The 22,893-nt window shown below is 42.5% G+C and overlaps 1 protein-coding gene across 1 annotated transcript; it reads right to left on the minus strand.

Annotated features, from left to right (window-relative positions):
• Positions 1-340: 340 nt before the first annotated feature.
• LOC149276477 (uncharacterized) lies at positions 341-21,316 on the minus strand. The gene is made up of 4 exons (XM_089503590.1): positions 21,299-21,316; positions 18,743-18,863; positions 14,417-15,064; positions 341-405 (listed from the first exon to the last, which is right to left on the minus strand). Exons 1-4 carry the CDS (start codon positions 21,314-21,316, stop codon positions 341-343), a joined length of 852 nt encoding a protein of 283 aa, XP_089359716.1.
• Between the last annotated feature and the right edge of the window lie 1,577 nt (positions 21,317-22,893).

The raw sequence follows: 22,893 nt of genomic DNA on the forward strand, positions 1-22,893 counted from the left end.
GCTCCATTCACAGCCATAAAAAAGAGGCAAACACACACACACACACACACACTCTCTCAAAAAGACAGAGCTATATGTACAAAGCAGAGCCTTCCCAGGCTTTCCCTCCTGAGTCCAGCTCCGCAGCTTGGGCTCCATTCTGGAATGAAGGAAAAAAGGCCGTAGTCCTTCCCTTCTTCCAAAGGCCAAGTGGAATAAACAGCAGCAGCAGCAAGGGCCTTACAATCCCTGCACATACTCAGGAGCGGCCTTTGGGGCATCTGCGCATACACACTCTCAGCCCCTTAAGCTGCTGCCCTCGCAGCCTGCTGTGAGGGAGGGAAGTGGGGAGAGCCCTTGGTCATTTGGAGGAACCTCCCAGTTCGGGGACCATGCTGAAAGGGCCTTGGGCCCCCTTGAAGGGATCTACGTTAAAAGAGAAGAAGGAAGGAATAAAGGAGTGAACGTGTCAAGGGAAGAGAAGCATAAAGGGACTGCTGAAGCTTTCTGGGATCTGACCCAGGCACCTTCCCCTCAGAATCCACAGCTCACTATGATGGTTTAAATGACTATTTCGCAGATAATATCTCTCAGATAAGAGCCAAATTGGACGTCAGCATTATTGCAGAGGCTGTAAGTGAGGCGTCCAGTGACTGAGTAAGATCATAGTGGATCAAATTGAATCTGAGTACTGAGGACGTGGACAAGCTCCTTTTAAGTGTGAAGAGGAGAACTTGTCCTCCCGACCCTTGCCCTTTTTATATCACCTGAGATATATCATAGATGCATCTCTTAGGAAGGTCTATTTTCCATCATGCTTAAAGGAAGCGGTGTTACGGCCGTTTATGGAAAAACGCTCCCTAGATCCCTTGGACATGAACAATTACAGACCAGTCTCCCATCTTCCATTTCTAACCAACATAATTTTGAGGGCAGTTGCTCTTCATCTCCAAGCGGTCTTGGATGAAACAGATTATCTGGACCCATTTCAAACTGGCTTCAGGATGGGATACGGAGTCAAAACTGTTATGGTTCCCTTAGTAAATGATCTTTGCTTCAAGGTGGGATGTAACTTACCAAACTTTAAGCTGTATTATTATGCAGCTTGTCTCAAATGGCTAGAAGAATGATTCAAATTAGAAAACAAGAATTTATTCAATATAGAAAAAGCTAACCTGAATCTTGGTATACATGCATATATGTGGTATAGAAAACCAAAAGATAATAATGCTTTTAACCATCATGTTATAAGAAGATCATTGCTTAAAGTATGGTATAAAATGAGACATCAGTTTTGGGTGTAATTGCAAGAGGCCTATTACAATAGAACAAAGGACAAAGATACTCCATGGCTAAGATATGGAGATTTAATAACTAAAACACCAGAAGGAAAATACAATACGAAATCTATGGAAGAACTTAATGAAAGAGGAAACATGAAGGATTGGTTTTTATACAACCAATTAAACAATCGTTTTAAGGCAGACAATAAAGCTCCTGAGTTAACGATGGATAACAATTAAATAGATAAAATTATGATGGACCAAAAAGGTAAACACATTTCCAAATATTATAAAGTATTAAAAGAAAGAGATCTAGAGGGTGAAATTATTAAACACAGCATGGTAAGATGGGCACCTGATATAAATAAAACTATAACTATAGAGGAATGGGGAAAATCATGGAAAGGAACAAATAAATTCACTCTGTGCCAAAAGTATAAAGAAAATGATATCAAAATGTTATTCAAGTGGTATCTAACCCCCCAAAAACCCACCAGAGATACAAAACTGGCAATACTAAGAGCTGGAAATGCGGGGAACCCGAGGGAAGCTTCTTTCATATTGGTGGACATGCATTAAAGCTAAAGGATTCTGGCAAAGGATTCATGGAAGCATCCAAAACATTCTTGATATAAATATTCCCTTTGAACCAAATTTATTTTTACTAAACATGACACACAACATAAAGTCAGTAAAATACAATAGACTTGTTTTATATATGGTCTCATGTGCAAGGATCTTATTTGCTCAAGTTTGGAAATCTACAATTAATCCTTCTATCGAAGATTGGTTGATTAAGAAATATGAAGCTAGAAATATGGATATAGTATCTGCCTTACTAAGAGGGAGATCAAAAGGATATTTAGAAATGGAATGGAGTTGTCTTAAAACATTTGAAGAAACGGATGATAACACTCCGTTAAATTAATAGTTAATGTTTGGTCGATATTTGGTAATTTAAATACTATCATGGGAATATCTCAGTGTAATAAACATTTTTGAAAGTCAAAAAAGGAAGACCCACATCATTGTTGTGGGGAGCGCCACACACCGAGTTGCTATAGTCACCTTCTGCGTTGCTCCTGGCCTTGCTGCAGTTGAGTGATTGACAGTTTGAGGGTGGCGACATGCTCCAACGCTGCAATGGTAAAAGGAAGTGTTTAGACTTTGCTTGTTGTTTCTTGCTCCCTTCACCCTTAAATGTAGGGGCCATTCAGACTACATTTTACCCTGGTTCCCAAACCAGTTTAAAAGTTGGAAGTACACACTCGCGCTGATTATAACACAACTTGATCAGGGGCTTGCGCAAGAGATCCAGGGCAAATCCCCCCTAGCGTGGCTTTACTGAAAGTGGACTATTGACCCTTTCTTTTTGAAAACAACCGGCTCTTCCCTGCTGCCAGCAAATATGAACTCAGCCCCGGTCATGATCGGGTCAAGTTCAGGGGGTTGATTCCCCTGATTGAGGTCAAGGGTAGTAGGAACTTGTTTCCGGGGAGATTCAATATGGGGGAACCCGGATCTGCCCAATTCTATCCAGGGCAAATGAGGGAGTGGGAATGGGGCCTTTGTGAAGGTGGGGGGACTGGCCTTCCTGGTGCTGGCCCTCCAGGTGAGCGATGCATTGGGCAAGGAGTCCCTCTCCTCATCGCCTGCAGCCTCTGGTTCCCCTGGAGGCAGGGACTCTTCTCCAGCATCACCTGGAACAATGGACAACAACAGACAAATAAGAGAAAACACAAGATTAGTATTAAACATATTGGAATTCTATGAAAAACACAACGAAAGAGAATTAGGCTTATTATTAGTAGATCTAGAAAAAGCATTTGACACAGTTTGTTGGGAGACACTTTTTGAAATTTTAGGGAAATTGGAATTAGGCACCAAGTTTATAGGATGGATTAGAGAAATATATAAAGACCAAAAAGCAAGAATTATGGTGAACGGCGAAAAATCCAATTTTATCAAAATTAACAGGGGTACACGACAGGGCTGTCCCCTCTCCCCGTTATTATTTATACTTACAATTGAAAGACTGATTAAAATGATCAAGAATAATGACCATATCCAAGGTTTAAAAATAAAAAATAAAAACACGAATACAAAGTGTGGGCTTTCGCCGTTGACCTTGTAATTTTTTTAAATGACCCGTGTAAAAGCGCAATAGAATTAGGAAAAAAAGTTGAAGAATTTGGAGAAATAACAGGTTGTAAGCTAAATAAAGATAAATCCACGATATTAACTAAAAACATGTCTCCAGACAAAAAAAGGAAATTATCAGAAATGTTAAAGATTAAAATAGAAAAAAACACAAAATATTTAGGAATAACAATATCTAACAATCTGAATGAGCTATTCGACATTAACTATAAAAAAACATGGAAAGAAATTAAATTGAAATTGGAGAAATGGAGAAAATACAATTTATCATTCATGAGGAAAATAGCAGCAATAAAAATGATGGTTCTTCTGAAAATTTTATATCTATTCCAAACACTCCCAATCGTAATCAAAGACAATTTTTTCAAAATCTGGCAAAGAGATTTAAGTAATTTTATTTGCCAAAAAAAGAGACCTAGAATTAGATTACAAACAACGCAAGACTCAATAGAGAGAGGTGGATTGGGCCTACCAAATTTAAAATTATATTTTGAGGCATGCAGTTTAATGTGGATCAAAGAATGGATTTTGCTAAAAGATGAAGAACTATTAGAGATCGAGGGTGACAAAGTAATATTTGGATGGCATGCTTATTTGGGATACGATAAAATAAAAGCAAATAAAGATTTTAATTTACATTACATTAGAAGGTCACTACTCAAAACATGGAATAAATATAAATTTAGAATTATGGCAAAATGTCCTACTTGGCTTTCCCCCCAGGAAGCTATTCAAAAATCAGAAACGAGACAAAAAACAGAATGGCTAACATATTCAAAACTATTAAAAAAAGACAAAAAGGAAAGTGTAGAATTCAAAACACAAAAGGAACTCTTTGAGGAAGGGATAGAATTAGATTGGTTTAGATACTGGCAGATAAGAGAAAGATTCAAAGTGGATTCCAAAATAGCAAATTTTGAGGCCGAATCTAATGAATTTGGGAAAATAATAGAAAAAGAAAACCCAAAATGGATATCAGAATTTTACAAATTATTGCTTAGTTGGCGGCAAGAAGAAGAAGTAATAAAAGAAAATATGATACAATGGGCAAAAAATATTGGTTATCCTCTAAATTTAGATAGATGGGAAGCGGTGTGGAAAAAGAGATTAAAATATTCGGCCTCACATAATTTGAGAGAAAGCTATTATAAAACCTATTTCCGGTGGTACTTAACGCCAGAAAAGATATCCAAGATTTATAAATCAACAAACAATTTATGCTGGAAATGCCAAAAAGAACCTGGAACTTTATATCATTGCCTCTGGTCATGTAAATTAGTAAAGAATTTCTGGAAAAAGGTATACGAGACGATAAACCTGACTCTACTTTCCTATTAAATATGTGGGAAGAGGATGTAGACAGAAGACATGGGAAGGTTTTGTATTATCTAATATCAATGGCGAGATTGGCTCTAACGCAAAAATGGAAAGGGAAAAAGTTTCCAAGCAAAAAAGACTGGCTAATGAAAGTTTATGATGCAATAGAAATGGATAAAATGACACAATTGCTCAGAAATCAATCTCTAGAGGAAGTAAATGAAGAATGGGCGAAAGTTTTGGAAAGTTTGAACAAGGAATGGGGAAAGATAGCAACAATTAGCTTTTGTAAGTAATAGTAATAAATAAAATAGTAGAGTACACATATCATTTCCAGTAGATTATAAGAGTTGGAGAGTTAAGACGAAACAAAAAATCTCGACGACCTAAAATAATAAAAGATATTAGATGGGTTTAAAATGAATTACGTATAGGATCAATAAATAGATAGCAGTAAGATCAAGAATAAGTGGAAAGGGAAGATTTAGAAATCATACCATCGCTGTGGATGGACCTTTGAAAGGAAAATAATAACGATATCATAAATCTGAAGTAAGTTCAAAAGGGTGGAAAACAAAAACAACTATACCCAATAGGATCAGAGAGAGAAGTCTGGTAAGAATGGGATGAGAGATGGTGGAAGAGTGGAAGAGGGAAGAGAATGAATGAATGAAGGTAAAGTAGGTGTTGGAAGGTGAGTGTATGTAGTAAAGATAGGAGAGAAGAGGAGTGGTGAAGGTAATTAGACGGGAGGAAGAGAAGAAGGGATCTAAGGAGAGGATGGAAGAAGTAGAAGGTAACAGTAGGAAGGAGTTCAACTAAAACAGAAGGAACAAGGAGGGATGTAATGGAAGACAAGAGGTAAAGGGGAAACAAAAACACTAAAGAAAGAAGATAAGATACAACATCTAAACTTTATGGGAATAGAGAAAGACTCACTTCTCCAACACGTAAATATATATATGTATATATATATCTGTACATGTATATCTTCCCCCTTGGGTTACGTAATCCTTTCTAGATCTCTGCTCTGTCCAATTTCCTCTTGATGTACAACTCGATATAAGGACTAGTGAGTCTGTACCGAGATACATTTGTTATTGTTGTTGTGTGTTTTTAATTTTCAATAAAAAATTTAATAATAATAAAAAATAGAATCATATTGTACAGACAATCACAGAGGAATAAGCACAACATTAAATCCAATAACAATAGTAAATGCAACATTGAAATGCCTATAGATCTATATTCTTGCATTTCCTCATGGTTTGTTGTTAACTTTCTGAAAGCTTAATTTTTTAAAATTTCTTCAAATATCCTTTATTTATGAGAAATTACAATCATTGATATCTACAGATCCTTTTCAAAAACAGATAATAAAACATACCCATCCTAAATTACTTCTGATATATACATTATGTACATCTTTGAATACTATTATATTATCTAATTCTACCTATCTCTTCCTAAGGCTAATTACCATTATCCTCCATTACCTCCTAAACTACATCCACTAGCTCCTATCTTTTTTCTTTTATGACTTTCCATAGAATCCTTTTCCTATTAATATGGAATCCTAAACTTCCTTTAATTACCCCTTTAGAGTGTTACCCCCCGGAACTAATTTCTCCTTCATATACTGTTCGCTTATACTTCAAGCCCCGTCTGTATTGTAACCGCTTTTTCTCTCTGTAAGTATTCCTTCCGAGGTTTCCATACTTGGTAAAATTTATTCAAGGTGCCTTTCCTGAGTAGTGTAGTCAGTTTGTCCATCTCTAAATAATCCATGACTTTCAGTCTCCATTCATCTATCCTCGGACTTTCCTCCACTTTCCAATATTTGGCGAATGATACTCTTGCCGCCACGATCAGAAAGAAAAGCAATTTTTCATTTTCTTTATCCAAATCTAAAGTATCTGTCAAGTTTAAGAGATACAGCTTAGGTCCGGCTTTTTCTCTAATCTTAATTATTTTTCCAATCTCTTTATGTATCTTCCTCCAATATTTTTCTGAATTACTACAGCCCCACCAACAGTGTATGTTCCTACTTTTATTTTGCATTTCCAACACATTTTTGATATTTTATATGGTGTTAAATACCACCTATACATTGTTTTGTATACATTTTCTTTTAACATTACACGTTGTGTATATTTAATTTTTGTCTGCCACAAATTTTCCCAATGTTCCAATTGAATCTGTTCCTTCAAATCTTGTGCCCCCTTCATCATAAATTCCTTGACTGTTTCTTGTTCTAATTCATACTTTCTAATTAAATTGTATAATTTGGAAATTTGTTTTGTGGGGTCTTCTATTATTTTTTCTGATTCTCTCTCGACCGAACCAATTCCACCTTAATATCCGTTAGAAATCTCTCCCTCAACTGTCTGTAGGTGAACCAGTTGCATGAGAAGCCTTCTTCAATCAACTCTTCCTGAGTTTTCATAACTCTCTCCCATTCTTGAAGTTTAGAGATATCCTTATATGTCACCCAGGGATTTTTTTTTCAATTCCTCTCTCTTAAATAGTGCCTCATTAGACGAGGTTCCTGTATTTATTCCAAATTCTTAAAAGGATTCTCCTGATTATGTGATTATTAAAATCTGCATCTATCTTAATTTTGTTGTAGAATAAGTATCCGTAAATCCCAAATTTTAAATCCATTTTTTCCAAATGTATTATTCTTTTATTTTGAAGTTTAACCCAGTCCAATACCCAATCCAACACACAGGCATGGTAATACCATTTTAAATTCGGGAGGGCAAGACCCCCTCGAACCACTGAGTCTTGTAGTACTTTTGTTTTTATTCTTGCTTTTTTCCTATCCCAAATGAATTTAGAAATTTCTTTTTCCCATTTCTTAAAAGTCAAGTCATTGCCAATTATTGGGAGAGTTTGAAATAAAAATAAAAATTTGGGAAGCACCGCCATCTTAATTATTGCTATCTTACCCATCCACGAAATACAGTGGAGCCTCGGGTTACGAAAATAATCCGTTCCGCGGCCGCTTTCGTAACCCGAACGGCTTTCGCAAGCCGAATCCCCATAGCCGCTAATGGGGAAAAGCCGCGATTTGGTGTAAAATCGCGGCAAAAAGCACCAAAAGTTTTTTCGGGACCCGAAAAAACGTTCGTAACCCGGAACAATTATTTCCAATTGGATTTTTTCGGGTCCCGAAAAATTCGTAACCCGGGTATTTCGTATCCCGAGGTTCCACTGTATGTAATTTAGCCCATTTTTCCAAATCTAATTTGATACCTTTCCACATCGTTTCATAGTTGTTCTTAAATAATTCTATATTTTTGATATTAATATTACCCCTAAATATTTTACTGATTTAACTATACTGAAACTTGATTTTTCTTGTAGGGACTTCCTTTCTTCTTTATTCAGATTCATCGTCAAAATGCTTGTTTTTTCTATATTTACATGATAACCTGCTACTTTTCCAAATTTCTTTAATATTTTTAAAATATGTTCAATGCTCTCTTCTGAATTTGAAATAGTCAGGACCAAATCGTCTGCATACGCACCTAATTTATACTCTTCCCCCTTCAGTTTAAATCCTTCAATTGATTAATCTTCTCTTATTTTGTTTAACAGTACCTCCAGGAAAATTATAAATAGCAGTGGAAAGCTTAATAAATTGTTATTATTACATTTTTGAGACTCCATTATAAACATTTTCCCCGATTTGATTTCTTTCCAGTCAGTTCCACCTGTAATGGTTGAATCTCATTTCATCTAGAAATAGTATAATGTGTAATATCTTCCCTATGCACAAGTTGAGAGGTTCAAGTATCAAAGAGAAGCTCTTCAATGGGTCCATTTTGAGTCTGGCTAAAAGAAAAAAATCAAACCAGGAGTACTTTTTTGGGCTCTGTGGCCATGTTCTAGAAGAGTTTATTCCTGACGTTTCGCTGATATCTGTGGCTGCCATCTTTAGAGAATGCTGACCTGGAAGAGAATGGGTGTGTGTGTATACACACACACACACACACACACACACTGTGTGATCCTGGGTAAGGAGAAGTGATTCCCATGTTAATCTGTGTATTGCTCTGTTATTGATGGCCTGGCTTCAGGGTTGGGGGATATCACCAGTGTGTGCATTACAGTTTTCAGTTCTTCAGGTTCCAGGAAGGGGTGCAGTTAGCGTATCAACTGAAGCTAATAACAGGCATTCATGGCCATCATATCTATCTGAGCCAACGTCTGGAGCGATGGATCCAGGAGCACCCCTAAACTGCAAACACAGTCCTTTAGGGGAAGTGTGACCCCATCCACAGATGGATTGCAGGTGACAAACCTCCATATCTGGATTAGGATCTCCAACAACGAGCAGCTCCGTCTCATCTGGATTCAGCTTCATTCTGTTTTTCCTCATCTAGACCTTTACTTTCTCAAGACATTCATTCAGAGGGTAGATGCCTTCCTTAGTTGACACTGAGGCAGCCAGGCTGGTCGCCGGAAAAAATAGGAGTGACCGAATAACACCCATCCTAAAATCTCTACACTGGCTGCCTATTCGTTTCCAGGCACAGTACAAGGTGTTGGTTACTCAACTACAAGGCTGACTCAACTGCCCCCTCCCCTGAACCCTATTTTAGAACCATCGATAACCTGCTGTGATGAATTTAACAACTTCTTCGCGGATAAAATCTCTCAGCTGAGGGCTGATCTCGACGCCAGTATTTTGCCAGAACCTATAAGAGAGGTATCCAGAGACTTTGTGGACTCTATTAAATTGGATCACTTTGAGTTTGTGAGTACCGAGGAAGTGGACAAGATTCTTCAAAGCGTAAGGAAGACGACTTGCTCTCTCGATCCCTGTCCTTCATGGTTGGCAGCCCAAGGAGGAACGGCAGTTACTTCCATGCTCCGCTGTATAATTAATTCATTCTTCAGGGAGGGACAATTTCCATCAAGTCTAAAGACAGCAACAGTAAAACCATTACTAAAAAAGCCCTCCCTGGACCCCCTATCCCCGAATAACTATCGACCGGTATCACTGCTGCCTTTCCTGGGAAAGGTGATCGAGAGAGCGGTTGCTCTCCAGCTTCATGGGATCTTGGAAGAAACAGATTTTCTAGACCCATTTTAAACCGGCTTCTGGGCGGGCTATGGAGTTGAGATGGCCATGGTCGCCTTAGTCGATGACCTCCGTCTGGGCATGGACAGGGGAAGCGTGTCCTTGTTAGTGCTTTTGGACATCTCAGCAGCTTTCGATACCATCAACCATGGTATCCTTCTGGAACGCCTGGGGGAGTTGGGAATCGGAGGCACTGCACTCCAGTGGTTCCGTTCCTATCTCTTGGGTATATTCCAGATGGTGCAGCTGGGGGACGTGTGCTCCAACAGGAGGGCACTTACATCTGTTGTCCCTCAGGGAGACATTCTGTCCCCCATGCTATGTAACATCTACATGAAACCGCTGGGTGAGATCATCCGGAGACACGGGGCGTGGTGTTATCAGTATGCTGATGACACCCAAATATGTTTTTCTGTGTCTCCGACTGATGCAGTGACTAGGGTTGGCATCTCTCCTCTAAATGCTTGTCTGGAGTTGGTAATGGGCTGGATGAGGGAAAACAAACTCAGTCTGAATCCAGAGAAAATGGAAGTACTTGTGATAGGCTCTCCTGGTCGGGGTGAGGTAATTTTCCACTTGTCCTGAATGGGGTCACGCTTCCCCTGAAGGACACAGTCCGCAGTCTGGGGGTGCTCCTGGATTCGTCGCTCCACTTGACTTCTCAGGTGGATGCAACGGTCAGGGGCACCTGTTATCAGCTTCGACTGATACGCCAGCTGCGACCCTACCTCAACCGGGGGGACCTTGAAACTGTGGTACATGCTCTGGTAACCTCTCGATTGGATTTCTGCAATGCGCTCTAAATGGGGCAACTCTTGTACCAAACACAGAAGCTTCAAATAGTTCAAAATATGGCAGCCAGGTTGGTCTCTGGATGTTCCAGGGCCAACCACATAACACTGTTTCTGAAAGACCTTCATTGGCTGCCTGTTCGCTTCCGGGCACAATACAAGGTGTTGGTTATGACCTATAAAGCCCTAAATGGCTTGGGCCCAGGGTAGTTGGAGGACCGCCTCTCCCCATATAATCCGCCCCGCACTCTCAGGTCATCTGGTAAGGATCTGCTGAAAATCCCTTCCTCCAGATATAAGTCAACCTCACAGAGAGCTTTTTCCATCTCAGCACCTGGGATCTAGAACAACCTTCCAGAGGATCTCCGTGCCACCTCCACTTTAGATCTCTTTAAAAAGAGATTGAAAACTTTTCTATTTCATCAAGCTTTCCCCGAAGTCCCATGTTAACGCGATCCTTCCCTATAATTGTGTGATAACTTCAAATATTTCAGCTGGCGTGATTGTGTTTTATCGGTTTTAATATGGAATGTGTATTTTGTATTGTTTTATTAGCCTTTGTATGAATTGAGTATTGATCATTGCATTTTTATCTTGTATTGCATATTGAATGTTTTGTACACCGCTGTGATCTAATTTTGGAATAGCAGTATAGAAATAAAACTTATAAAATAAATAAAATAAATAAAACTGCCTGATGACTCCCTCTGAGGCCGAGATGACAGTTGAGGAGGGAGGGGCCTCTTCCTTCAGGCAGTCCCTGATGTTGCTGGGTCTGCCTGATCTCTCCCTCTGAGGCCAAGATGACAGTTGAGGAGGGAGGGGCCTCTTCCTTCAAGCAGTCCAAGATGTTGCTGGTCTGCCTGATGGCTCCCTCTGAGGCCAAGATGACAGTTGAGGAGGGAGGGGCCTCTTCCTTCAGGCAGTCCAAGATGTTGCTGGGTCTGCCTGATGGCTCCCTCTGAGGCCGAGATGACAGTTGAGGAGGGAGGGGCCTCTTCCTTCAGGCAGTCCCTGATGTTGCTGGGTCTGCCTGATCTCTCCCTCTGAGGCCAAGATGACAGTTGAGGAGGGAGGGGCCTCTTCCTTCAAGCAGTCCAAGATGTTGCTGGTCTGCCTGATGGCTCCCTCTGAGGCCAAGATGACAGTTGAGGAGGGAGGGGCCTCTTCCTTAAGGCAGTCCAAGATGTTGCTGGGTCTGCCTGATGGCTCCCTCTGAGGCCGAGATGACAGTTGAGGAGGGAGGGGCCTCTTCCTTCAGGCAGTCCAAGATGTTGCTGGGTCTGCCTGATGGCTCCCTCTGAGGCCGAGATGACAGTTGAAGAGGGAGGGGCCTCTTCCTTCAGGCAGTCCCTGATGTTGCTGGGTCTGCCTGATCTCTCCCTCTGAGGCCAAGATGACAGTTGAGGAGGGAGGGGCCTCTTCCTTCAAGCAGTCCAAGATGTTGCTGGTCTGCCTGATGGCTCCCTCTGAGGCCAAGATGACAGTTGAGGAGGGAGGGGCCTCTTCCTTCAGGCAGTCCAAGATGTTGCTGGGTCTGCCTGATGGCTCCCTCTGAGGCCGAGATGACAGTTGAGGAGGGAGGGGCCTCTTCCTTCAGGCAGTCCCTGATGTTGCTGGGTCTGCCCGATGACTCCCTCTGAGGCCGAGATGACAGTTGAGGAGGGAGGGGCCTCTTCCTTCAGGCAGTCCCTGATGTTGCTGGGTCTGCCTGATGGCTCCCTCTGAGGCCGAGATGACAGTTGAGGAGGGAGGGGCCTCTTCCTTCAGGCAGTCCTTGATGTTGCTGGGTCTGCCTGATGGCTCCCTCTGAGGCCGAGATGACAGTTGAGGAGGGAGGGGCCTCTTCCTTCAGGCAGTCCTTGATGTTGCTGGGTCTGCCTGATGGCACCCTCTGAGGCCGAGATGACAGTTGAGGAGGGAGGGGCCTCTTCCTTCAGGCAGTCCAAGATGTTGCTGGGTCTGCCTGATGGCACATCATGATGATTATGATGGCACATAATCTGCCCCGCACCCTCAGGTCCTCTGGGAGGAATCTATTGCAGCCTTTAAAAACCAGGGCCTTCTCTGCAATTACTCCCAAACTATGGAACGGTCTGTGAGACGAGATCCGTCAAATTGCCAGCTTAGACAACTTTAAAGAAGCTGTCAAGACGGATCTCTTCCGGCAGGGCTTTCCTGAATAAAAGTGCCGGCCACAGAATGACTGCCCCCCACATCATGTATTAGCCCACTGCTTTGTCCTCGCTGTATTTTTTATTGTGTTTTTAATAGATATTTTAACATGTTTAATCCTGTTTTAAGGGGGGGAATTTGGGACATAATTTTGTAAATGTGGATTTTAATGTGTTGTGAGCCGCTTTGATTGTCTTGTCACAGAAAAGTGGGATACAAATAAAAGATTTATTTATTTATTTATTTATTATTTATACCCCCTTCCCCAAGTACCTGGGTCCCAAGGAAACCCCCAAGGAGGAGCTGGGAAGGAAAGAAGAACAGGAGGCCTGATAGGCCCCCTGCCTTTCTTTGGGGGAAGAAGAGGGGCTTCCTTCCTTCTTACAACACCCCAACTCTCCCCCAGAAGACCCTCCAGCCATTCCTCTGAATGGACGAGGGCTATCCCCACTTCACTCCCTCCCTCTGAACAGACTGTGAGGGTAGTAATGGCTTCAGGGGCTCAGACTGTGCATGCATAGATGCCCCAAAGGCCCCTCCTCAGCATGCGCAGGGATCGAAAGGCCCTTGCTGCTGATGCTTTTTCCACTGTCGGCCTTTGGAAGAAGGGAAAGAGTACGCCCTTCCTTCCTTCCTTCCTTCCTTCCGGAAAGGAGCCCGAGCTACAGAGCTGGACTCAGGAGGGAAAGGCTGGGAAGGCTCTGCTTTGTACATATAGCTCTTTCTCTCTCACTCTCTCTCTCTCTCTCTCTCTGTGTGTGTGTGTATAAATTTATGTGTGTTTGCCTCTGTTTTTGTGGCTAGGAAAGGATCTAAGGCCTGAGGAAAGAAGAAAGTGTCGATTTTGTGCAAATGCAGAACTTCTGTGCATCAATGAGTACAGTGTGTTGAAACAACAAAGAACTTTATTAAGAACGCATAGTCAGAAATTCAGCATTTAAGTCAGAACTGCCCACCTCAAGCCAAAGAATACATTTAAACCCCAAAACCTAAAACTCCACCCTCTTTCAAACCTAGCCCCCACCTCCAATACCCACAGTCTATGCCCCACAGGTAACAAGGCCCCTTTTGCCATTCCCATAGACTAGCCCTTTCTGTTAATACTGGCCTCTAACTTTCATCAACCAACATCCCACAAATTCCAAAAGCTATCATTGCCATAACTATACTAGCCAGCTGCAACAAATCCCACCCCTCTATTCAGCTAACCTATACCACGACCAATAATCCCCAGTCAATCTTATAAACTAAAGCAATGATATATACTAATAGCAATTAGAACATAAACCTAACAAAATAAAATTTAAAAACATAAACAGACATACGGACAGACACACCTAACACAAAACATCACAATTCTTGACAAAAATAATGTTAGTTCACTTCTGGGATTTGTGTGGCTTTTCTCCTGTGTGTCACTAGTTGTGACTTCCAAGAAAAACATTTCCCACAATGCTGGCATTTGTATGGCTTCTCTCCTGTGTGGACTCTCCGATGCATCACTAGGACTGACTTCCAAGAAAAACATTTCCCGCAATGCTGGCATTTGTATGGCTTCTCTCCTGTGTGGACTGTCTGATGTGTCACTAGGTGTGCCTTCCGAGGAAAACATTTCCCACAACGCTGGCATTTGTATGGCTTCTCTCCTGTGTGGCCTCTCCGATGCATCACTAGGACTGACTTCTGAGAGAAACATTTCCCACAATGCTGGCATTTGTATGGCTTCTCTCCTGTGTGGACTCTCTGATGTGTCACTATGTTTGACTTCAAAGAAAAACATTTCCCACAATGCTGGCATTTGTATGGCTTCTCTCCTGTGTGGACTCTCTGATGTCTCACTATGTTTGACTTCAAAGAAAAACATTTCCCGCAATGCTGGCATTTGTATGGCTTCTCTCCTGTGTGGTCTCTCTGATGTCTCACTAGGTGTGCCTTCCGAGGAAAACATTTCCCACAATGCTGGCATTTGTATGGCTTCTCTCCTGTGTGGACTCTCTGATGTGTCACTAGGTCTGACTTCTGAGAGAAACATTTCCCACAATGCTGGCATTTGTATGGCTTCTCTCCTGTGTGGATTCTCTGATGTCTCACTAGGTGTGACTGCCGAGAAAAACATTTCCCACAATGCTGGCATTTGTATGGCTTCTCTCCTGTGTGGACTCTCCCATGCATGACTAGGACTGACTTGTAAGCAAAATTTTTCCCACAGTGATGGCATTTATGTAACTTCTTTGTTGTGTGGATTCGCTCACGACTGACAAGTTCTTCTGTAAAGGAGAACAATGACAGAGAAGACTGAATCTCAGCGTTAAGAGAGGAAGGTGTTACTCCAAGATTTAGCCCTACATTCACCCCTCCCTATTTCAGGTTAAATTAATAAAGTTGGTGTGAGTGACCCGACATGACCCTGTTCTGGATGCCCCCAAATCCATATAATGGTTGTATCCTTACTTATAGGAGCTTGCAAAGAAGAGATTGTAGGGAAACTGCCATAAGGAAATCAGTGGAAGCAGAAAATCAGGCAGTTGAAAAAATTCCATTAAATATATGTCAAAATATTTTGATTGAAAAGTGGCATCGTATCTTGTGAGACGGCCATAGAGTCCTGATCCAGACCCTAAGGCATGATGCAAGCTAACTGCAGAAGACGCTTCATGCTGTGTGACACAAGGAGATGCCTCACAACCAATACAGTATACAGCTCACATGCGGACTGATGTGGGTTGGAGTTGGGTGTAGAAGAGATTGTGAAGTTGATGGAAGTCAGTGAGGAGAGCTGGTACATATTTGTTTTCTATTCCAACTCAAGATAAAGAACCTCCAAGGACTTGGAGGAAATCAACTGTGTCTATGAGTTATTTTTAAGTGTGGCAAATAATCAGTGCATTGCCAATACCTATATCTGGAGATTTTCTTCTGTTCTCTGCTATGTTATTGTTGATCTCTGGGAGTGTCACCTTCAGATTGTGCTATACATTGGCTTGTGAATGGGACCCAAATTCAGAGCCAAGAAGGACCTGAGAGCCAGTGTGATGATCCTTTTTGGCTGAAGAATTTCCACCAAGGACCCACTGCATTTAATTCAGTTTCAGACAATTCTTTCCCCACCCAGGAAACATTCTAAAGCAATTTAAACCTTTTCGAATGTTTTGTTTCTGCCCCCAAGCAACAATTTCAGTATAAATATCAGCCCCAACTGACTAGTCTTCAGCATCAATCCAGTTGCAGAGAGACACTCCATTGGTTTACATTGCTAAACACCTCACTACACTCGCCAGCCTCACTTGTCATGGGAGTTACTGACTTCTCTTCCCATTCTGGACCCTCAGCAATTGCAATCAAGTTCCATCTAGGTAATGTATTACCATTAGCAAAGCCTTGCACTATTCACCACGACCACCTTTGTTACCTAGTTCTTGTGTATGTTCATGAACACTTAGATGTATGTGTGTGTGTGTTTTGCTTTCCCCTTAAATGAAACACAGAAACCTATTTGAAATGCCTTTGGAGTCTGTGTGCTTTGCGGCCTGATATAGTTGGGATGAATCCCGAGATCACTGTTGCCTCAATCTCTCCTTTGAGCTAAGCATGAAATTCCCCTAAAAGCATAGCACTTGCGGGTGTCCTCCCCAGACTCCAGCATTTCAGGTAACAAAGCACTTCTGGAATCAACCATGGAGCCAAGCAAGCTCAGGTTGGAAAAGAAACATCAGAGAAAAAGGAAATTTTTTCTGTCCCTCTTTCCTCTCTTCATAGACATTGCTCATAATTGCTAAATATGTTAGAAAACAAGGGCCTGAACCAGTTCTCATCAGTTCAGGTCTTAAAATCTGTCGAGTTGGTGGCTGCCTCCCAATCCCCAAGGCCCCTCTCCTGGCCCTTCTTAGAGATCCCTTCCTGTCTGCACAGAGCTAGGCAATCCTGGCTTTGCTCCTGCCTTCCCCTCCTGGCTCCCAGAGGCCTGATCCCCTTCCCTTTCTCTCTCTGCTCTCCAGCCTTCACTCTTGCCCATCTGCACTGCTTCAGCATTTCACCTTCACCATCTCTTTCCTGCTTTTCTGTTTTTCACATTCCCTCCATCTCTCTATCACAGACACACACCCACAGAGTGTGATGCACAAAAGGGACACTTTGAGACTCATTTCTTGAGAAAGGCAGGGCAATCAATTTACAAATAATGCATTAGGAAAAGCAGAATAAAGGGGCTGGGACCTGGATTCCAATTTTGGTGAGGTTCATGGAGAGCCTTAAAACAGCTTTAAGACAACTCCAAGACAGGGATGGACTACTGTTGGGGACTGGGGAGAGTCACATTGGCTGCCACAGGATCTTGAGGCAACCCCACATTGTGTCGCCTAAAAATATGGCATAATATTTTGCCCCTCAATATCCCACAGCATCCCTTTGGGGAAGTGGAGGCCATTTGGCACTGCTGGGCCCTCTCTGGGCCATTGCAGGGTCAAGGGAGGACTTTTTCCCACAAAGCCTCTCCAGAGCCTGGAAAAGTGGAAACAAAAGCCAGGAGACTTGTTCAGGAATGGGCTGAGGACCATTTAGGGGCAAAAAAGCATTAATATCCATGGCTCCTTCCCACAAAATTCCAGAATTAGCAGTTTAGGGTTGGATATCCTTACAAAGTGGAGAACAATAGTGCCTCACTAAAACTAAAAATTCCAAGATTCCACAGGAATATGTTTTGACAATTAAATAATGTGTGAAAGGGAACTAGGAATGGTAGTAGAGCACAAGTTGGGCATGTGTCAACAGTGTGATGCAGCAGCTGAAAAGGCCAATGTGATCTTAGGCTGGATCAATAGGAGTATAGTGTCAAGATCAAGGAAAATAATAATGCCACTCTATTCTGTTTTGGTAGGGCTCACTTGCAATAATCCTGTGTCCAGTTCTGGGCACCACAATTCAAACAAATGCTGAGAAGCTGGAGCATGTCCAGAGAAGGAAAACCAAAATGTTGAATGGTCTGAAAACCATGCTCTCTGAGGAACGACTTAGGGAGCTGGGTATGTTTACTTTAGAGAAGAGAAGGTTAAGAGGGGACATGACAGCCCTATTGAAATATTTGTAGAGATGTCATATTCAGGATGGAGCAGGCTTGCTTTCTGCTACTCCAGAGAAAAGGACATGGAACAATGGATGCAAGCCACAGGGACAAGAGATTCCACTTAAACTTTAGGAGGATCTTCCTGACAGTAAGAGCTCTTCAATAGTGGAATATAGGCCCAGTACTGACCATGGAAAAGGGGTGGTCTGCAGCTGCCCCTTTCCGCGGAGGATTTGGGCCAGGGCAGCGATACTGGCAGCCAAGAGGCCCCAATCCAGCACAATTCCAGGCCATGGAGAAGCGGCAAAATGCTGCGTCCCTGTGGCCTGGAAATGGATGTCCTTGGGGCTTCATGCCCCTGGACACCATGGGAGCCAGAGCTATGGCAGAAAGGGGCCTCTCTCCCTGCCATCATTCTCGCAGCCATTTGGTGGCTGTGAGAATGAGGTGCGTGTCCAGAAGGAGCTCTTTCAGGTTTAGACATGGTGCGTGCATGACATCATAATAGCAGTGCCCATGTACACAGGGCGCTGGCATTATGGTGCTGCTGGTATGTATTACGGTTAGGGAGCATGTATATGATGCGCTCTTCCCAACCCTAATACCGGTGCTGGTACGCCGCTTGTTGACGGTCTGTACTGCGCCATATTCCCTCAGAGTTTGGTGCTCTTTCTTTGCAGGTTTTTTGACAGAGACGGGATGGCTATCTCTCGGAGATGCTTTGAATGTCTATTCCTGCATGGCAGAGGATTGAACCGGATGGTCCTTGCAGTCTGTTTCAACTCTTTGATTCAATAATTCTAAAGTGGAATTATAGCGTTCTGACATTGAATTATGAAAGGGCCCTCAGTCTCCACAGGAAGGGCAATGGATTCAGCTTCCTTACCCACAGAGGCCACATTTTCATAATTCTCCATCATTACAGAACTGTACATAAGTTTCTGCTTCTTTGTCAACAGTTTCCATTCCTCCTCGGTGAAATATATCGCCACATCCGCAAAGGCCACCTGCAATGGAAAATAGCCCTCATCCAGAGAATGACCAATAAAAGGGGGGGGGGGGGAGAACATGGTGCATTGCAAATATTATTTCAACACTTCAGAATTCAGTCCAGCAAATAAACTTTAAAGTCTGCAAGCAAGCAAAAAGCTACAGCCTCTGAGATCCAGATTGTCTTGAACCCTTTCAATATAATATACAATATAATAAAGAATATAATTTAGGCCATTTCTGGGATATTATTGATTGATTAAGATACTGACTATCCAGACATGTATAGTACATTTAGTCACCAATAAATTATAGTGCATTTAGCCATATCTCTCCTAATTTCAGAGGCAAATTTCATTTTTAAAAAACAGTTCTGGGGAGTACTCTGGCCTTGAGGGCCACTGGGCCCACCCTCAATTTAGCTCCAGAGATATTCTTCCATATCCCTCAGCATTTCAGAGATGGGGAAAGAAAGACACATCTGGATAAGCAACACCAAAAGGGGGTCAAGATGGCCAAAGTTGTTAATGATGAAGATCACAAAAGTGAGGAAGGGTACAGCAGTTTGACTTGGCCCCCAACTCCTGGCAAGGGCAAGACCCTGCCCCTTCTCTCCTCCCTTCTCCTCTTTTGAGTTGTTGAGCTGCACACATCTTTTGAACTTGGAACACATTTTGCAGTAACTGAACTGAAGGGACAAAGTGCGAGGAGGAGAGAGAACTAGGACATTTTCAAAGCCCCTGAAAAAATGAGGTGACAGAGGATTAACCAGGACTCTCTCTGCCACACTGGGACAGTATGTTCTCCGCTTGCTTTCATGAGGTGGCCCAGCAGGGACACAAATGAAACTAATAGTCAGAAAATTCTTCTCTATGCTATAATAGCAGCAAGGTCAGTGTTTGCAAAACAATGGAAAAAAGAAGAATGTCCTACAATTGAAGAATGGGGATTGAAAATGTTAAGATTTTTTCGAAATGAATAAATTGACTTACTTTGTAAATAATAAATCATTAGATAATTTCTATAAAGAGTGGAATGTTTGGAAGGAATATATTAAGTAATGGAATTTTTTGGGATGAGTCCTGTAGAATATGCCAAAAGAGTTGAAATCATACTGGAAAATATGAAATATAGAACATATGAAGGTAAATATATGAAGAAAAATAAATAAACAACACAGTGGTGATATTGATAACATAGTATATGGTATAAGGTGGAATGAAAAAAGTATAGAAAAGTAACGTGATAACGGGTATACAAGCCTTTATTCAGAAGTATTAAGAAGCCATTGGTAAATAGTTAGTAAAGAGATAAGAGTTCAGTTAAAATAAAATGGTTTTTATTTTTGGAGAGATCTGGAGAACCAGGAAGTTTATTTAAAGAAATCTACATAAGTCTAATAGATAAAAGGGTTTGCTTCATAATGTAATTGGATTGTCATATGTCTTTTTGTCATTTGTAATTTTTAATATTTTCAATAAAAAACTTTTAAAAAAGAAATTAATAGTCAGGATGGCAACTTACAAAAGAGTTGTTGTACCTCGGCAACCTCTTTCTCTTGGAGCCCAACTCCCTCTGCTTGGCGCCTGTGTCGGCCATTAGGTAGAGAGGTCTTGGTGGCCTTGCACTTGGATCACGTCCAGCAAAAGATACCCCAAAGCAGTGTACAAGGGGGCCAAGATGAAGTTCCTGAGAAAAGAGACCAGGGTTAGGCTTGGTTTGGCAAGAAACCCTGCAGCACTCAAAGTCACAGAGATCAGCTGGTGACATATGCAGGTCACATATGCTTCCCTTCTGGCTACCGAAACACAGCTGGATGCTTCTCTAATACCTCGCACTCAACTCTCCCACCAGGGTGGACCCTCATTCTCCCAGTGGCCAAACCAGTTGCACTCCATTGACCAGTGAAGCCCCTGGCCAGGCAGGGCAGGAAAGGAGCTCTCTCTTCTCAGGTTTCTTCCCTTCCATGGTAACCAGCCCTCCTCCCAGGATCAAGGGGCATCAGAGGATTGAGCTGATGGGAAGGGAGCACCCAATTCCCATGGCAGCCTTCTGGAGAGTGTCTCTTCCCATGTGGAGAGTGCCCACTTTCCAAACTGTTGCCTGGCCATCTTGGCTGGGGATTATTCTGTTCCAGGCATATGCTGGCCTAAATCCTAGTCTGTATCCTATGCTTAGTCCTGATCAGAGTAGAATCACTGAATCGGTTGGATTTATCTATATGTGGACATCAGCAGTCACTTATGGATTGAGTGAGCCTACACTCAAGGGTTAACCAACAGGATTCAGGACTCCTCAGATTTTTAAATGCAGGAATGCAAATTTTTCAGGCTGTGTCATCATCACTGATGAGAATTTGACTTCTCATTCACACAGAGGAAGAGGAGGAGGACCTGCTTAATGTCCCAGGTGGAGAAGCTCTAGCTCCTGGGCTGGATAAGACCTACATTACCTTAAGGATCTGATCCATGGCCTCCCCTCATCATGGCCCCTCCTCATTTACACACTGGTGAAATTAATTATTTTATTTTTGCAAATAAGACCATTTATCTGAGCTTAACTGCTGTGTTTATATTTCGGTCAGAAATGGAGCATGAGGTGTGCATCACCTCTCTTTGTTTTCTGAAGGCACGCAGAAATTGATGCATGTACATTTGTGTGCACTGTTTCTGAATGAACCTATTGTCAAAATCACATTCACTTCACTTTACCTTGCATGCTTTTAAAAAGTCTACACAATGCTGAATGTGGTGCATTTGAAAAAACAAAAGTCTATAAATGTATAGGTCTTTGATGGAACATTGCACCCTGGACTGTGGTCATTTTTAAGAAGTGAAATCATATGTAAATTCCATGAAACAAATATCTCACAAAGCTCTAGTAAACAACACGTACACACACAGTCCCCACACAAAGGACTTACTGGCGCACTGTGTGTCTGGCTCTGGAAATCTCATTTCCACCTTCTGGGAAGACAATGCTGCCAGAGACTGAATTTGGGGCTTTATGCCTGCAAAGCATGGGCTCACTCTCTCAGCTGCAACCTTTCCACACAATCCTGGACTGAAGCATTTAAACAAAGGTCCTCTTTCAGCTCCAGGAATAAAGGCCTACCTTCAGTACAAAGACCCTGATTCTTGCAGACCCAGAAAGGCCTCTTCTGCAGTCCTTTATGGCCGGAGCTTCCCTGGGTCAGAGGCCGTCTCCTCAGCCGTAGAGAAGGGTTGCTCTGAGTGCGAAGGAGGAGGACGTCCAAGGGCTGAGGGAGGGAAGGCAATGGGGAAAAGGTCAGTGCCAATGGCCATGGAGGGCAGAAGGTGACAATGCCTAGGAAACTCCTCTGAGTCCCAGTCATTCTAGGAATGAGTGGCAGGAGTGAGTCCAGGGGGCTGAGGGGGTCTCCTTTCCCAAAGGGGGAGGAAATGACTGGTGGACTCTCCCCAGCTAGGGCCCAAAGGGGGGGTCTCTTTCCCACCTCTCTCTCCCAGCCCCCAAAGCCCAGCCTCCCCACTGTCCCTTGGTCCCCTGCCTCCCTTCCTCATACCCCCACAGACCCCTTCCTTCCTTCCTTCCTTCTCCCCAAAATGGAAGGCCAGAGGCACAAAGGGACACACTTCTTTCCTTTTGGCCCAAGGAACCTGGCTTCCTTCTCTCTCTGGAGCCTCAGGAGAGAAAGAGAGGCCTCTGTTCAACTGAAGCCTCAGAGAAGGTTCTGGAACATTATTTCCCACAGTCACCAGCAGCACAAAATGGCCTCCTGAGTCTCAGCACTTGGCAGTTGGCAGTTTGAGGCCTTCAGGGAACCCAAAATGGAGGATGAAAGTCGGAAGGGACCCCAAACAGGATTTCTGATCCTAAAGAAAGGTTTTCCTGATGGCACCCGATGGCTGTGAGAACAGAAAAAGTCCCCAAACAGGACTTCCAAACCTTAACAACACCTAAACCTTTTCCTGATGCTATTGAAAGGAGGAACCTGATCCCCTCATTAATTACAATCAATAGTGAAAGATATTGATATTAATATTAAGAGAGCCCATCGTCCACAAC

Source organism: Sceloporus occidentalis, unplaced genomic scaffold, assembly GCF_023333645.1.
Source record: "Sceloporus occidentalis isolate IW3139 unplaced genomic scaffold, rSceOcc1.0.p SCAF_237, whole genome shotgun sequence".
Classification (NCBI taxonomy): Eukaryota; Metazoa; Chordata; class Lepidosauria; order Squamata; family Phrynosomatidae; genus Sceloporus; species Sceloporus occidentalis.

Bases quoted from the DNA above. Each gene is read 5' to 3' on its own strand.
- LOC149276477 (XM_089503590.1), bottom strand. The intron at 15,065-18,742 runs GTAAGGAAGCTG...TCTCCTTTACAG, and splicing joins TGAAAATGTGGCCTCTGTGG to AAGAACTTGTCAGTCGTGAG. The intron at 406-14,416 runs GTGGGAAATGTT...CTTTTAACGTAG, and splicing joins GCCATACAAATGCCAGCGTT to ATCCCTTCAAGGGGGCCCAA.